The 15,910-nt window shown below is 41.3% G+C and overlaps 1 protein-coding gene across 1 annotated transcript; it reads left to right on the forward strand.

Annotated features, from left to right (window-relative positions):
* Positions 1-935: 935 nt before the first annotated feature.
* On the forward strand, positions 936-15,611 carry LOC143321962 (unconventional myosin-Va-like). Its single transcript, XM_076732758.1, has 40 exons — positions 936-1,041; positions 1,412-1,522; positions 2,053-2,224; positions 3,129-3,273; positions 3,386-3,542; positions 3,625-3,768; positions 4,114-4,195; positions 4,316-4,423; positions 5,067-5,173; positions 5,308-5,573; positions 5,659-5,740; positions 5,821-5,961; positions 6,098-6,223; positions 6,502-6,585; positions 6,877-7,002; positions 7,333-7,430; positions 7,542-7,628; positions 7,752-7,860; positions 7,968-8,179; positions 8,263-8,419; positions 9,115-9,354; positions 9,517-9,765; positions 10,428-10,521; positions 10,611-10,753; positions 11,016-11,129; positions 11,368-11,502; positions 11,632-11,688; positions 11,902-12,129; positions 12,227-12,291; positions 12,378-12,452; positions 12,813-13,011; positions 13,193-13,286; positions 13,376-13,516; positions 13,634-13,788; positions 13,869-13,958; positions 14,053-14,203; positions 14,309-14,591; positions 14,940-15,114; positions 15,205-15,285; positions 15,413-15,611. Exons 1-40 carry the CDS (start codon positions 1,015-1,017, stop codon positions 15,563-15,565), a joined length of 5,463 nt encoding a protein of 1,820 aa, XP_076588873.1. The 5' UTR covers positions 936-1,014; the 3' UTR covers positions 15,566-15,611.
* Positions 15,612-15,910: the final 299 nt, after the last annotated feature.

Consider the following 15,910-nt stretch of genomic DNA (forward strand, 5'->3'; position numbering starts at 1 on the left):
GTGTCCTTGCATTTATTTTTACTCTCAAATGTTAAAATGACAGAACTGTTCGCACCCAGTTCATCTTGTACTCAAGTAAAAGCCTAACAGAATTAGTGAATATTTAGTCAATATATTAATATGGTCCTGTTGTTATGGCATATTTAGTTAAATACTGAAATACATTAATGGTAAACAGTGGATACTTGACTAATTGTGAAGTAAGTGAATTAAAACCTTTATGAAAACATAGAAGTGAAGCAGTGAAATATACATGTGTAGCATGCACCCATTTACAATGCCATGTGTCTGATGCGTTCATCGATAACTACTTTAAAATTAAGAATTTCTTAAGGGCCAATACCTCAGAAATGAAGTCTGCTCAATACAATACCTGAGCAGGGCCTTAAGGAGTGGGTGGGAGGGAAGGCGGTCATTTTACCCAGTATTTCAATTGAAAGGGGGCAGATGAAAAAAACAAAGGCACACGATTATCACATGTTGATATTCAATTATATGTTGATATTAAATTTTTGCACACAAAAAATACAAAGAGTTCTTGAAACATAATGTTTTACTATAGATGAAACTACCCAGCACTCAGTCAATCACTAATCAATAAGTATTGACAGAAATGTAACTCTTAAGTCATTTTGCATGTGTAAACGCCAAACATTTCCCTTACTTGTAATGGAGTATTATTTTTACAGTATTAATACTTCTACTTAAGCAGCTAAAGGATGCGAAGGCCACTGACGTTGACAACTCCACGGCCTCCTCCTTTAGAGAGCTTAGTTGACACGCGCGCGTTGGCCGCTGGGAGGCACACAAGACGCACGAGAGCTCAACGTGTCGGAGCACGCGCAGCTGACTGTCAACTGTCGTAGCAACAGTTGAATCCTTCCAGCTGAGCGCGCGCCACGGAGCCCCGGAGAGGAGCTCAGAAAAGTTCGTGTTTTCTGCCCCGGAGTCAATGAAATGTTTGACCTTCTTTCTGCCGGCAGAGAAAGTTTGTGAGGGAGCGAACCGTAAGACATGGCAGCCTCTGAACTGTACTCTAAGGTAGGTTTGCCGGAGTGAATGAGCCCGTGTCGGTTTTCCAACTCATTCAACTGTTTTCTTAAGCTAACGTTGGTTCACTTACAGTAAATTTTATGTCAAGAACAGTGGTTTACCCGTGCCAGTCACTTAGACATGTTTTCTGAACAACTTCAAGGTTTTTAAAGTCTTAATTTATTGCCCTTTTCTGTGTCTGCCACATAAAATGCCCCGTATCCATCCGCATTATACTGCTGTCTGCTGGCTTTATGTTGGGTTAGCTACCCTGCCATTTTCCTGAGGTCCATGTCAGTGCTCTTTTGCTGTAGTTTTCTTAAAGTCTGTTAATGCAGTGGTTGAATGGCTCTGACCCGGTTTCCCCTCTGCCCATCAGTATGCCCGTGTATGGCTCCCAGATGCAGCAGAAGTGTGGAAGTCAGCAGAGCTTATCAAAGATTACACTCCTGGCGACTTGACGCTGACTCTGCAGCTGGATGATGGCACGGTGAGACAGGCAAATGCCTCACACACATAATCACACACAGGGAGGTAGAGGCGCTGAGGTGGAAATGGGTGTGTGGTGTTCAGTCCGAGAGCCATGCACACATTTCTGTGCTGGCAATGGAGCCTCATAAATCTCTGTGTGCTGTGGGATTATTGGAGGCAGCTGTGATGTTTGGTAAATGCACAGAGGTTCCCAGGCAAGACCACAGAACACGTTGTGCCTCTTCATGCAACTCTGCAACGCTTTGAATACAGGAAGCTAATGTAATGTTTCGGTCTCACCGTAAGTGGACTGATGGATGAAAAGTGTGTGGTTGAAGGTTTTTCACTGTGCGCTGTTTCTACCTGCAGCTGTATGTCGAGTTTGGGCATGCACTTCTGGCAGGGAATTATGTCCAGAGTATCATGAGTGAACACGATCAAGCTGAGCTCAGTGTCTGCTAGTTAGCTTCAACATAAAGTGTAACTAATGCTTGTTTTTTTCTTGCTATCTTTAGGCTCATAAAGTAAGTATGTCTTGTGTTTTTCTAGGAGGTGGAATACAAAACAGACCCCCAAACCAACAACCTGCCACCGCTAAGAAACCCTGACATCCTGGTGGGGGAAAATGACCTCACAGCTCTCAGCTACCTCCACGAGCCTGCAGTGCTCCACAACCTTAAAGTGCGCTTTATGGACTCCAAATTGATTTACACGTACTGTGGTAATGAGCTTCAGCTCCTTTGACTCACACTATCACTGTCACTGTAGACTTTGGAGCCCGGCTCACTGTATGCTCAGATATAATCTACGGTACATTATGCTGATGATTGTGGCTTAAAGGAACATGCACTAAAACGGTGGTTATTTCAATGCAGAGCAATAATAGTACAGAACGACTGAGAAACTCTACGGGTAACCCAAATAGTGAATGCAGGAGCTGTAGGAAGTTTCTGTAAAATGAGTGATGTGGATGAATTTTGAGCAGATTAATTCCTGTGAATTTTGCATCAGTTTTCCAGGTATTTCTGGGAACTTTTTATGCAATTCTCTGTAGTTTTTAACAATCATACATACTTAATAGGCTTCTTTTTTTGATAAATTCAGTGTTTTGTTCGCCCTGACTCTTGGCCATTGTTCTATTAGCTCTTCGGTTGTTTGAACTGCGTACTTCTCTAATGCAGGACAAGGCTGTTGGGCAGAGTGTGAAGACTCTATGACTACAGCTTGTGTGTAGGACCTCACCGTGCCCTTATCGTTATTGAATAACGATAAGGGCACTTATTAGATAAGTTTACATCAGAAAATATAATCTAAACTTAATTTAAGAAATGCTGAGATACAGGGCTACTGTATTTAATTACATTTTTTTTAAAAGGATTTTCTTACATCCCTTTAAAATATGAAGGCCTTCAACCCCCCCTGAAGCTTTGGTGACCCCTAGTGGGGGTCAAGAGCCCCAGGTTTGCAACCAGTGCACTGAAATATATTACATGAATTTTGTATAAATAATACACACAAAACAACTACAGTCAGAGTTCACAATTCATTAATTTGAATCCATGTCAGCTAACATACGTTTATACTGCCTGAATGTAACTGAGGATTTTTCTCCTTGTGGTGTTTAGGAATCGTCCTGGTTGCCATCAATCCTTATGAGAGCCTGCCTATCTATGAAGCTGACATCATCAGTGCCTACAGTGGGCAGAACATGGGAGACATGGACCCCCATATATTTGCAGTAGCAGAGGAAGCATACAAACAGATGGCCAGGTCTTGTCATGTCCCGATCAAAAACATCTTAAAGCAGATGAAATGTTAATTTCCTTGATAAATTTGTTTTAGCTGATATTCGGTCTCTTTGTCATAACATCTTTTTACACAGAAATGAAAGAAACCAGTCTATTATAGTGAGTGGCGAGTCAGGAGCTGGCAAGACCGTCTCTGCTAAATACGCCATGCGTTATTTTGCCACGGTCAGCTGCTCCTCTGGTGAGACCAATGTTGAGGAGAGAGTCCTTGCCTCGAGCCCCATCATGGAGGTAACATTTAATACAGCAGGAAAACAAGACAAACTTCTAAAATGACAAAGGTTCCTGAAACCCTTTTATGTGATTCGTCTAGGCCCTTGGGAATGCCAAGACAACAAGGAATGACAACAGCAGTCGCTTTGGGAAGTACATTGAGATTGGGTTTGACAAGAAGCATTGTATAACTGGGGCTAACATGAGAACCTACTTACTGGAAAAGTCTAGAGTTGTGTTTCAGGTAAATTTCATTCATATGGATTTAACTGATATGTCTTTAGATGAGAACCCTCAGTGTCCGAATGTGGCACTTTCTGTCTTTCTATCATCTGTGTTGATTGATTTGAAACACTCTCATGTGTATCTAACATGTATCTTGGCAACATAGTAACAAACAACATAAACAACATGCACTTTAGCCTGCCTGACCCTTGACTAAAAAAGATAGTATTGGGATTTGGTAAGCAGTTGTCTCAGATTTGATGACTTCATTGTCAGCCTGCATGCATGGACAGTTAGAGTTATCAATTTTACAGAATGTCTTTGTGCCACTTGTGTATTTTACGTCAGTTTGCGCCACTTTTAGGCCCATGGAGAAAGGAACTACCATATATTCTACCAGCTGTGTGCCTCGTCACATTTACCAGAGTTCAAAGCCTTCAAGTTAGGTATGAGAGTCACTAAATATCAGTTGTCACTTTAGTGTGATTTTGAAACAGTTAAAAAAAAATCTGTTGCAGTTCTAACAGTCTATTTAGTGCAACATGTTATATGATTAATGTTTGAAGGTTGCGCAGATGACTTCCACTGTACTAACCAGGGTCAGAGCCCTGCCATAGATGGAGTGGATGATGCCAAAGAGTTGTGTGATACCAGGAGGGCTTTCTCACTGTTAGGTGAGTGTTGAATGACTTTCAGTAAGGTTTGCCCTTACATGTTGAATGGACGGTACTGTACAATCCCAATTCCAACAGTTGGTTTGCCGCGTAAAACATAAATAAAAACAGAATGCAGTCCTTTACAAACAAACTGCATTCACTGACAACAGTTTTACAAATGGTTCTGAGTCTATGTAGTAACATCCTTTATACAATCATGAGTTTACAAAGTGGTGAACCTCTCTCCATCCTCGCTTGTGACTTACTGAGCCTTTCCAGGATGCCCCTTTCATACCCAATCATGATACTATCACCTGTTACCCAGGTGTTTTTGGAGCATTCCACATCTTTCCCAGTCTTTAGTTGCTCCGGTCCCAACTTGTTTAAAACATGTTGCTGCATCAAATTCAGAATAATCATATACTTACAAAAATTAATGAAGCTGATGAGGTAAAATATTGAGTATATTGTCTTTGTACTGTTTTCTATTGAGTGTATGTCAGGAAGGATCAGCAAATGATCACATTCTGTTTTATTTATGTTTCACACAGCATCTTAACTTTTGTGAAATCGGGTTTGGGTTGTACGTGTACATTTTTTGTTTATGGATTACGTGATTTGATTGATCATTTATTATTTTATTGTTCTGTTTTCACTGTAGGGATCAGTGAAAGTGATCAAATGGCAATTTACCAAATTCTGGCAGCTATTCTCCATCTAAGCAATGTGGAAGTGAAAGATCAGTCAGCAGACAGAAGCAGCATTTTGGTAAACACTGATTACCCATGGACACAACAAGAGAGTATTTTGTCTTGTATATTTGTTTAATTTTATGTCGGAATATTATATTGAGGATGTGTTGGTCTTTATCGTATAAAATCAATATTATTCTGTATTTCCAGCCAGGTAATGTGCATCTGGTGGTGTTTTGTGAGTTGATGGGGGTCCCCTGTGAAGAAATGGCCCACTGGTTATGTCACAGGAAACTCAAGACGACCACAGAAACCTACGTCAAGTCTGTCTCCAAAATGAGTGCGGTCAATGGCAGAGATGCTCTAGCCAAACACATCTATGCCAGACTCTTCAGCTGGATCGTGGACAGAATTAACGGTTCCTTAAAATCGGCAGCGAAACAACACTCCTTCATTGGTGTGCTCGACATTTACGGGTAGGTTTTTATCTCCAGGTTTGTGGTTTCACCGTTTGCGTTCGCTAGATGACCAGACATGTTTTCATTCTGTATTCTTCCTCAGGTTTGAAACATTTGATATCAACAGCTTTGAACAGTTTTGCATCAATTATGCCAATGAAAAGCTTCAACAACAGTTCAATCAGGTATGTGTCTTTTCCTCCTCAACATGTTCATTGTAGTCAAAATGTGCATGTGAATCATTGTCATCTATCACTCTCTCCAGCATGTCTTCAAACTGGAGCAAGAGGAGTACATGAAAGAGGAGATCCCCTGGACGTTGATTGACTTCTATGACAACCAGCCGTGCATTAATCTCATTGAGGCCAAGCTGGGTGTCCTGGACCTTCTGGATGAAGAGTGCAAGGTAAAATGCCAGTTTTATTTGTTTTTTTCACCCAAATTCTGCTCAGCTACTTTCCACTGGAGAAATCTCCACTATATTTGGAGGTAATGAGTAAGGCCGTGACTAAGTGATGTGTCAGCTCTTCCTCTTTCCATAGATGCCCAAAGGCTCTGATGACTCATGGGCCCAGAAAATGTACAACACTCTCCTGAAGCAGAATGCTCACTTTGATAAACCCAGGTTATCAAATAGAGCTTTCATCATCCACCACTTTGCAGACAAGGTGAAACACAGTTGTATGTCACGTTGAGGTGGGGTTGTGTCTCAGTGGTCTGTGGATGGATGAATGACTCAGGTTTTCTAACCAAGAGCACCCGCAGAGAGTCTTGTGAAAGTGTGAAAGCGTAGTTACTTGCTTTGCAAAATCAGACTTATGTGCCTTCCCCACATGATTCTGTTTATTAGAGCAATACTAATCAGTTTACTTCAGACTCTGAATGATGGATATGACCTTTACTCTCTTAGCCAAAGAACACTGTGTGACCTGTCATTTTTGCCTAGGTGGAGTACCAGTGTGAGGGTTTCCTGGAGAAAAACAAGGACACAGTCAATGAGGAGCAGATAAATGTGCTGAAAAATAGCAAGGTGAAATAGTTTCTAAATTGTTTTATTGTATTTTCACTGAGTAGTCCGTCACCTCTCTTTGTGGAGGATGAAGGAGTTCAATGTCAACACTTCCTAACTAACTAAAAGCAAATGATTGTGAACTGTATTTTGTGTTGCAAGTCCCTGGGCACACACCCTGGAATTGTTCAACCTTAACTATTGGAGGAAGTACAGCCACTATTTCACTTTCAGATTGAAGGTGCTGCCATCTGCTGTTCAAAAATATCTTTGCATTTTTCCACTCTGATCTCTGGAAAATGATCTTTTCAGTTTGATTTGCTGCTGAAGCTTTTTGAGGATGATGAGAAGGCCCAGAGTTCTGCTAAGAAGCGCACCAGTGTTATTGGAAGGGCTGGTCAAGCTCAGAGGGATAATAAGAAGACTGTTGGGCTGCAGGTGAGAGCATGAAGAGCAGCCACCATGACATTTGGTGCGTGATACTTTGTCATACACTTCTCAGCATCATGAAAAAACAGGGGAAATTTCTAATTAGTAATAATTTTGTGGAGAGATAATATTTAATTCAATACTTTTCTTGCTCATTATGCTCAGTTGCCTTTAAGGAAATAGACAACACCAAAGAATATACAGCTGGATGATTTATAAGTAACTCAGTCAGAATATGATATTGGACATTTAAATGGAATATTTAAGTACATTTATTACAATTTATGTATTTCCCCATTTAGTCATCAATCAAGGATTTATTGTTGTCTTTTTACTCAGTTTCGACAGTCTCTGCATTTGCTGATGGACACGCTAAATGCCACAACTCCTCACTATGTACGCTGCATCAAGCCAAATGACCATAAAACTTCATTCACGTGAGGAGGATGATTTCACTCTACCGTCTCACACAGTTATCGCATAAAACACAGATGAACAGATATACATCTGTTTTTGTAACAGGCGTTTGTATGTTCTCTTTCATAAAGCTTGGACCCTGTGAGGACAGTGCAGCAGCTTCGAGCATGTGGCATCCTTGAAACAATCCGGATCTCAGCAGCCGGCTTCCCGTCAAGGTAGAATATTGAAAACCGCATCGAGAGAACATAGTGTCATGGGCAGTTGAACACATCATTATATGTTTATAATATATAGAGCTGTGAAAGTTATTTATATTCTTATGTCTATTAATGTTGTAGATGGACTTATCAGGAGTTCTTTAGCCGTTATCGGGTCCTCATGAAGCAAAAGGATGTGCTTCCTGATAGAAAGCAAACCTGCAAAAATCTCCTGGAAAAACTTATAAAGGTTTGTCTGAAATGTGTAAAAGCATTCCCATGGGCCAATAACAAATTTAATGTCTCTTCTGTATACTTATAGACTATACGCTGCTGTGTATTCTGTTTTGCTTTTAGGATCAGGATAAGTATCAGTTTGGCAAAAACAAGATCTTCTTCAGAGCTGGTCAGGTGGCTTACCTGGAGAAGCTGCGTTCTGACATGCTGCGCGTGGCTTGTGTCCGCATCCAGAAGACTATCCGCTGCTGGCTGGCCCGCAAAAAGTACCTGAGGATGAGGGAATCGGCTGTCACCATACAGAGATATGTACGGGGCCACCAGGCACGCTGGTGAGTAGAGACATTGAACAGTAACAGCAGAATTAAAATACACTGCTCGAGCATATGTCTTACGTGTTTAATTTTCCTGTCAGTTATGTTAAGTTTCTGCGAAGAACCAGAGCAGCTGTTGTCATTCAGCGGAACATGCGCATGTGGGCGACAAAGAGACGCTACCAGCAGCAGCGCTCTGCAGCTATCTCTATTCAGTGCTTCCTGAGGGCCTACATGGCTAAAAAGCAGTACTATAAGGTAATGACATGCTTGATTTAAAAAAAAAAAAAAAAGAAGATCCTTCTAGAAATTAAATGTTATAACTCCACACTTGTAAGGTTTTGTAGGCAAAATCAGATTTTATCAACATTGTTCCAGTTAAAGGAAATATTAAGATCAGCCTTGATTTTAATTTGCCTGCTGGGTGTTTTTATGGTTTTTCTCAACCCATAGAGGAACTTGATAGTTGATATTGCGATTGCCAAAACTGGACTTAATAGGTGCCACCAAGAAAACAGGAATTAGTGCCTCTTCAACATAATATGAAACATCTCCAGCTCAAAGGAAGCTCAGATGTCCCAGGTTACAGTAGTAACACTGATGAGTCAGGGAAGCGTTGTTATAACAGTACAGCACATTGTTTGCACTTCCTAAACCTTGATTGCTGTGTAGGATTCTGACAATCTTCATACTGAATTTACACTTTTTTAAAATAAAATGTTTCGAATTTATGTAACTCACTAAAATTGTATTATTAGGCAACAGCTTGGTCCCATGTTTATTTCCTGTCAGCTGAGGTCATTCACATACACAAATTTAATTTAAAAAGCATGAGCACTTTTTATGAAGAACTAATCGTATAAATGGCCTCTCGGTTTTCATACTACCCCTTCTAACACCATTACAAATTTTCACACGTAAGCTTGATATTTCATGTGTCTTTCTTTTCACAGTTGATGTTTGAGCAAAAGGCTCTGGTCATCCAGAAATGGATGAGAGGCTGGCTGGCTAGGCAGCATTACAGACGCACCCTGGCTGCCATCATCCTGCTGCAGAGCTGTGTACGTCGCATGAGGGCCAAGAAGGAATTAAAGAAGCTGAAAGTGGAGGCGCGCTCTGTGGAGCACTTCAAGAAACTCAATGTTGGCATGGAAAACAAGATTATGCAGTTACAACACAAGATAAACGAGCAGGTGAGTATGGATAGCCAGTTTTGTCTGTGATATAGTTGTTTACTCTGGAGTCTACCATGATAACTTGTGGGAAAAACACTGGGTCATTGGGAGTGGTTGTATCACATGCACAACATGTGTGTGTATCACCCCCCCCCCCCCCCCCCCCCTTCCCCCCCGCAGCATAAAGACAACAGAGAGCTCAGTGAGAGGCTGAATGCTGTGGAGAAGACCCATTCTGTGGAGAGAGAGAAGCAGAGCAGAGAGATCAAAAACCTACTTAGAGCAGAGCAGGAGGCCAGAGCCAAGGCAGAGACACTTCCCTCGCTCCTGGAGCAGCTCTCCTTCCTTCAGCATGAGCTGGAAAGCACTCGCAGGGAGAAAGAAGACCTGGAGGAGCATGCAAAGGTCTACAAGGAGCAGACACAACAGGTAGGCCTACTAGACTTCATCTAAATGTGTCCAACTTGCCTGCCAGGCAACTTCATTAGAGTTTTACACATAGTGCTCTGTCTTTAAGTATCTGGAACGGTAATAGGTGGAATTAATGACTTAGCATTGGTGGAGATACATAAGTAACCTCATTGACATTTAAGATTCTGTTGTGCGTCACACCACCAAACTGTTCCACACTAAGCAGTAGAGCAGAGGTTTGTTCATTTTCCCCAGGCTTTGTCGCTAATTAGTTCAGCGTTCATAGCTCAGATTGAATTTGTGTTTTTTCTTTCTTTCTCACTGTGTGTATTTTTGTCACTGTGATTTTGCTGCTTTAAGCTGTAGTCTCCTTTGCTTAATTATTTTTGCTTGTTGAAAATGTTCAGGAAAGAATGGAGCCGTCCTGCATTTAGGTTTTAGGTTTCCACAAATTCAACATGGTGGCTCATGGAGTATAATAATAAGATTCATTGGGAAACATCTGAGTTACAAAAGGACAGAATGAAATGCAAAATAGGAACTTTAAGAAAGTAGAAGCTGCCCTTTGGTCATTTTATGAACATAGAAGGTTATTTCGCTCTGCTTTTATTTCTAGAATGTTAAAAGCCACAATGAATAGAAATAAATAAACACACGGTTTTGCTTCTTTTCACAATCAGGTGGTAGAAGAGCTTAATATGAAGAACAGCTTGCTGAACAGAGACAAAGATGAAATGAATAAACTAATCCTGGAACAAGCCCAACAGTTATCAGGTACTGAGCAGTTCACCTCAAACCTCCACAGTCCTTAAATAATGGTGTCATTTACAATGAGTAAATATAACAAAACTGTTTTGTTTCAGATGTTAAAACCAACGTTGAGAACATAAAGCAGATGGAGAAGGAGTTAACTGATGAACGCTCACGCTACCAAAATCTGCTGAGTGAACACCTGCATCTGGAGGAGCGGCACAGAGACCTGAAGGAAGAGATGAATCTCAGCATTGTGAGGAACAGCTGATTTGTCACAGTGTTGACACTGCAACCATGTTTGTTATTTACAAGATAGAGTCACAAACCTGAATCACTTCTGTTAAAAAGTTCAGTAGTAAATGTTTTACATGGACAGAAACCAGTTATCTGCACCAAAAATTACATGTGACATCACAAAAATGTTTCTCATGATAGAGCAAGTTTATGTCTGGCTACTTACTTCTCCTGTAACATATGTGGACTTTCTTTATTTTTTATTTTTCACACCTATCCAGAGTTCAAACAAATCTGGGCACAAGAGGAGAGACTCCAACTACAGCAGTAACTCATCTGAGTTTAGTCTGAGTTTAGGCTCTGCTGAGGGAGAAGACAGCCCTTTACAAACAGAGGTAATGTAGAAAATGACACAATATCACAGTGCATTATCAGAATCACCTCAATGTGATACTTTGCCCAAAATGTACCTTATTGAGTCTGAAATATTCACCCTCTGTATGCTGAAAGGTGGATGTATAACAGTTGTATCCATATTCAGAGAGAATAGCAGCTTCACTGACATTTCAATTACAATATTGGCACATTTACTGTACAGTGATTACTGTGAATAGTTAAATGTTAAATTGTTAGGATGAGACCCAGTCGACTGTGGATCTGCCAGTCCTTCTGAAACTCCAGAGAAGATTGAAGGAACTGGAGCAGGACAAACAGACACTATGGCAGCAGCTGGAAAAGAAAGAAGAAGTCCAGCAAGAAAAGGAAAAAGTATGGACTGAAACACCAGTCTTGTTTCTGAATGTTTCTTAGTTCTGTATCAATAAGATACTACCTTTTTGGTTGATGTTTGTGATTGACTGGTTAATATTTACAGTATGTGTATGTTTTTCCAAAAAGCAGGTGGAGGAGCAGACGGCTGTTTGCAGAGCAGACCTGGACTTGGAAAAACTGAAGGTATGACTTACTCAGGTACAAGTATTTGGATCCAAGCATAATGTCTTTCAACATCCCAAAAAAAAGGATGTCCAGAAAGAATCATCCCATTAATGTACCTTAAAAATGTTTTCTCTTGTCGCTTGTAGTTTTATTGTAGCTGAACTGTGAATGGGGACAAAAAATCATTTCTAGATGTTTGATTTGTTTATGTTTCTAAATGTCTTAATGCAGCGGCAAGAGCTGGAGTCTGAGAACAAGAAGCTGAAGCAGGACCTAACTGAGCTGCGGAAGTCTCTGACCAATGAGAACAGTGAAATGATGCCCCCTGCCCCTGGCTCTCTGCCCTACAACATACTGCTGGACCAACTCAGCTCCTCCAATGACGAGCTGGAGATGCGAAAAGAGGAAGTGCTGCTCCTCCGGTCACACATGGTCCGTCAAGAGGCTCTTAAACATAAGGTGAGAAAACAACATACATTGTTATGTTTAATATATTCATTCAACAGACATCTGATAGTACCTAGATTTAATTTATCCCATATGAACTGTCACCTAGGACTCTGCACTTGGGGAAGGTGTGAAATTAGATCTTGAAACTCCTTCATTTCAAGATGTTGACAGGTGAGACCACGTGGCTCCCACTCCAATTTAAATCCATCAGGTGATACAGTGAAGTGTTATTTAAATTCTTGGATGCTGCTCCTCAGATCCACTGACATCCATACACTGAATGAGGATGGAGAGCTGTGGCTGGCTTATGAAGGCTTGAAAGAGACCAACAGGTGATGATATAATATTCTGTAGTTTATTTGATCTTGTGAGGGGCTCATTGCATGGGTTTATTATGGCCTTGATAAAAAATGTAAAATGCAGGTCTCCTTGAAAAATGGTTCAAGGCACACTACAGAATCATTTTTCAAGGAGACTTGCAATTTACATTTTTTATTAAAACCATAAGGCACCCATGCAATGAGGCCTTCCCATGATGAAATAACACCTGAAGTATGCAAAGAGCACCTGTATGTGATCACCATAAAGACCCTGCAGCGCTTCTACTCCATTGTCTCAGTATGCTGTAGCTGGTTGGTACGTTCAAGCACATTCATGCCATATGAACTGAGTACCATCCCTCCATCCTCCAGACTTCTGGAGTTCCAGATGCGGGAGCAGGAACGTGTTCACAATGAGAAGTACACAGAGCTGCTTGAGGAGGTGAACAAGTTGAAGAATGAGAAGGATCAACAGCAGAAGCTGCTGGCCCAGAGCCTCTTCCTGTCTGAAGATGCCCGCATTGAGGCCAGCCTGAAGCATGAGATGACACGGCTGACCAATGAAAACCTGGTGGGTCTGCCAGATCTCTCACTCTGCCTTTTATCTGTTGATATGCAATTATTGCAATTGCAATAATGCACAGTGAAAACATGCAAGTGTTTCACAATTCCCTCAAAATAAACAGATTTTTCTGTGTATTACTGGATCTATACCTGTGCCTTGCATGAAAGTTATGTTTACATAATTGTAGGAGCTTATGGAGCAGCAGGAGAAACAAGACAAAACCATACGCAAGTTGAAAAAACAACTCAAACTTTACATCCAAAAAGTTGAAGATTTTGAAGGTAATCACATTGACTGCGTTCATAGATTGTGTTTGATATATTAGCACAGCATTAATCCTGTGATTTCTTATATTGTGTCTTGTGTTCAGCGAGTGCTCAGCAAAAGAATAATGCCGCTCTGATGAACACTGTGAGAGCAGTGAACATCACCCGCAAAGAGAAAGAATACCAGGGCATGCTGCAGTACAAGGAGGGTGATGAGAGCCGCTTGCTTAAGAATGTGATCGTAGGTACGTTCAACCTGTTTCACTCAGAGCAAATAATTTTCTGATCTATTTTTAGAATAGTTTAAAGATAGAGGACAAAGTATTTTATGAGTTTGCTTTGAAATATTCTCATCTTCTCAGACCTGAAGCCTCGCGGGGTAGCAGTCAGCTTCATTCCTGGACTTCCAGCATACATCATCTTTATGTGCCTACGATATGCAGACAGTGTGAATAATGACCGGAGAGTCAGCACTCTGCTCAATTCCACCATCAGCAGCATCAAAGGGGTCATTAAGGTGGAGTATATCACATTGCCTTGAGTAAAGAAAGTGAGTGATGTGTTTATTTTGAATTAATTTGTGTACTGTTCCTATAGAGGAGAGGAAATGATTTTGATGTGGTGTCCTTCTGGCTGGCCAACACGTGCAGATTAATGCACTGTCTGAAGCAGTACAATGGAGACGAGGTATGCCTGAGTAGGCTTTGATGCCAGAGTTACGATTACAGCTGTGCATGTCCCTTAATGAACCCAAGATGCCTGTCCAACCTGTTTATACCAGGTCATCATGACGCACAACACTGCCAAGCAGAACGAGCACTGCCTGGCCAACTTTGAGCTGTCAGAGTACCAGCAGGTTTTTGGTGATCTAGCTATCCAAATCTACCGCCAGCTCATTAAATGCATGGAGAACGTCCTGCAGCCTCTGATTGGTGAGGAGACATAATCTTACATAAACTAACATGCCATTCTCCAGCAGCCTAACCATAACAGAAGTACATGTTGTGTATTTTTCTCAATTTGTGTCTTATGTGTAGTTGCAAGCATGCTTGAGCACGAGGCAATTCAGGGTGTTTTGGGGTCCAAACCAACGGGCCTGAGGAAGAGAAGCACCAGTTTCCCAGAGGAGGGGGCTGTTACAGTGGAAGTCCTCCTGCAGCGTCTCAGCCACTTCCACACCACCATGAGTCAGCACGGGATGGATCCAGACCTGATTAAACAGATCGTCAAGCAGCAGTTTTACATCATCTGTGCCGTCACACTCAACCACCTGCTCCTGCGGAAGGACATGTGCTCCTGGAGCAAAGGCCTGCAGATCAGGTACAGCACAGAATGGTCATTGGAGAAATTAGAGGGACAGGAGAGTATGGATTGAAGAGTGTTCATCCTTGCCTATATTATCAAGCAAATTTTCACCCACTGGACAGACTGGCAGACAATGTGCATCTTTATAGTATTGTGTCAAATTAGAAGAGATAATATTTTAAACTAAAGAAACCTAACATAGTATTTTAAATCATTAGGCTGAATAAAAACGTCTTCCAGAAGCAGCAAAATCTTCACTCAATATCAACTTTACTCTGGTTTCACAGAGCTGATGTTCGGTTGGATCTTGCTTGACAGTACCTTGGTCCAGTCTGAATTGTTTGTGTGTTCCTCTGGCTTCAGGTACAATGTTTGGCAGCTGGAGGAGTGGCTGACGGAGAGGGAGCTGGCAGACTGCGGTGCTAAGGAGACTCTGGAGCCTCTCATACAGGCTGCACAGCTTCTACAGATCAAGAAGAAGACTGACGCAGACGCCCAAGCCATTTGCAACATGTGTACCGCCCTCACCACAGCACAGGTGCAGTAGCATCAGTAACTGTTCACCCTTCTGAAGCTGTAGACACAATGTGTGACTGTGCTTTCATCATTGTCTGCTTGTCTTAAACAGATTGTGAAAGTGTTGACCTTATACACCCCAGTGATTGAATTTGAGGAGCGAGTGTCAACCGCTTTCATCACAACTATTAAAGTAAGTCGGTTTTGTAGGTGTGAGTAAGAATGCAGCTCTCTTTTATACTCAGTCTTGTGTTTAATATTATAGTCATAGCATTTATCAGCTTTGTTCCACTATATCTGCTTTTTGTTTTACATTTTAGAACCTTTTGAAAGACAGAGTTGAGTCATCCACCTTGATGATGGACGCCAAGAAGATCTTTTCCGTCACTCTCACCTTCACGCCCTCCTCTGTGGCTCTGGAAACCATCCAGATCCCTGCGAGCCTCAATCTGAGCTTCCTCACCCGCGTCTAGACCAGTGACCTCTGGCACAGACTTTGTTCCCTGCTTACTAAAGTAAAAACAGTAAAGACTGTTTTTTTGTTTGTTTGTTTTACCAAAGTTTGTACCAGTTCACTATAACTGATTATTGTAATACTGCAGCAGAATAAGGTTTTTACATGTATCTATGTATTAGCTTCTCAGCAGTACATAGCCAAAGAGTAATAACTGAATAATGAATCTGCAAAAAACATTTAAAGGTCATCTCTTGTAACACCTGATGTATTACTGATACAGGTGTTGAGAGTACATATTCAACCTAAGGGTTCTTAAATGCATTCATGGGAATGGTTTATCTAAGCTCATGCAAGGAAATTT

Source organism: Chaetodon auriga, chromosome 6 (genome assembly GCF_051107435.1).
Source record: "Chaetodon auriga isolate fChaAug3 chromosome 6, fChaAug3.hap1, whole genome shotgun sequence".
In the NCBI taxonomy this organism is placed as follows: Eukaryota; Metazoa; Chordata; class Actinopteri; order Chaetodontiformes; family Chaetodontidae; genus Chaetodon; species Chaetodon auriga.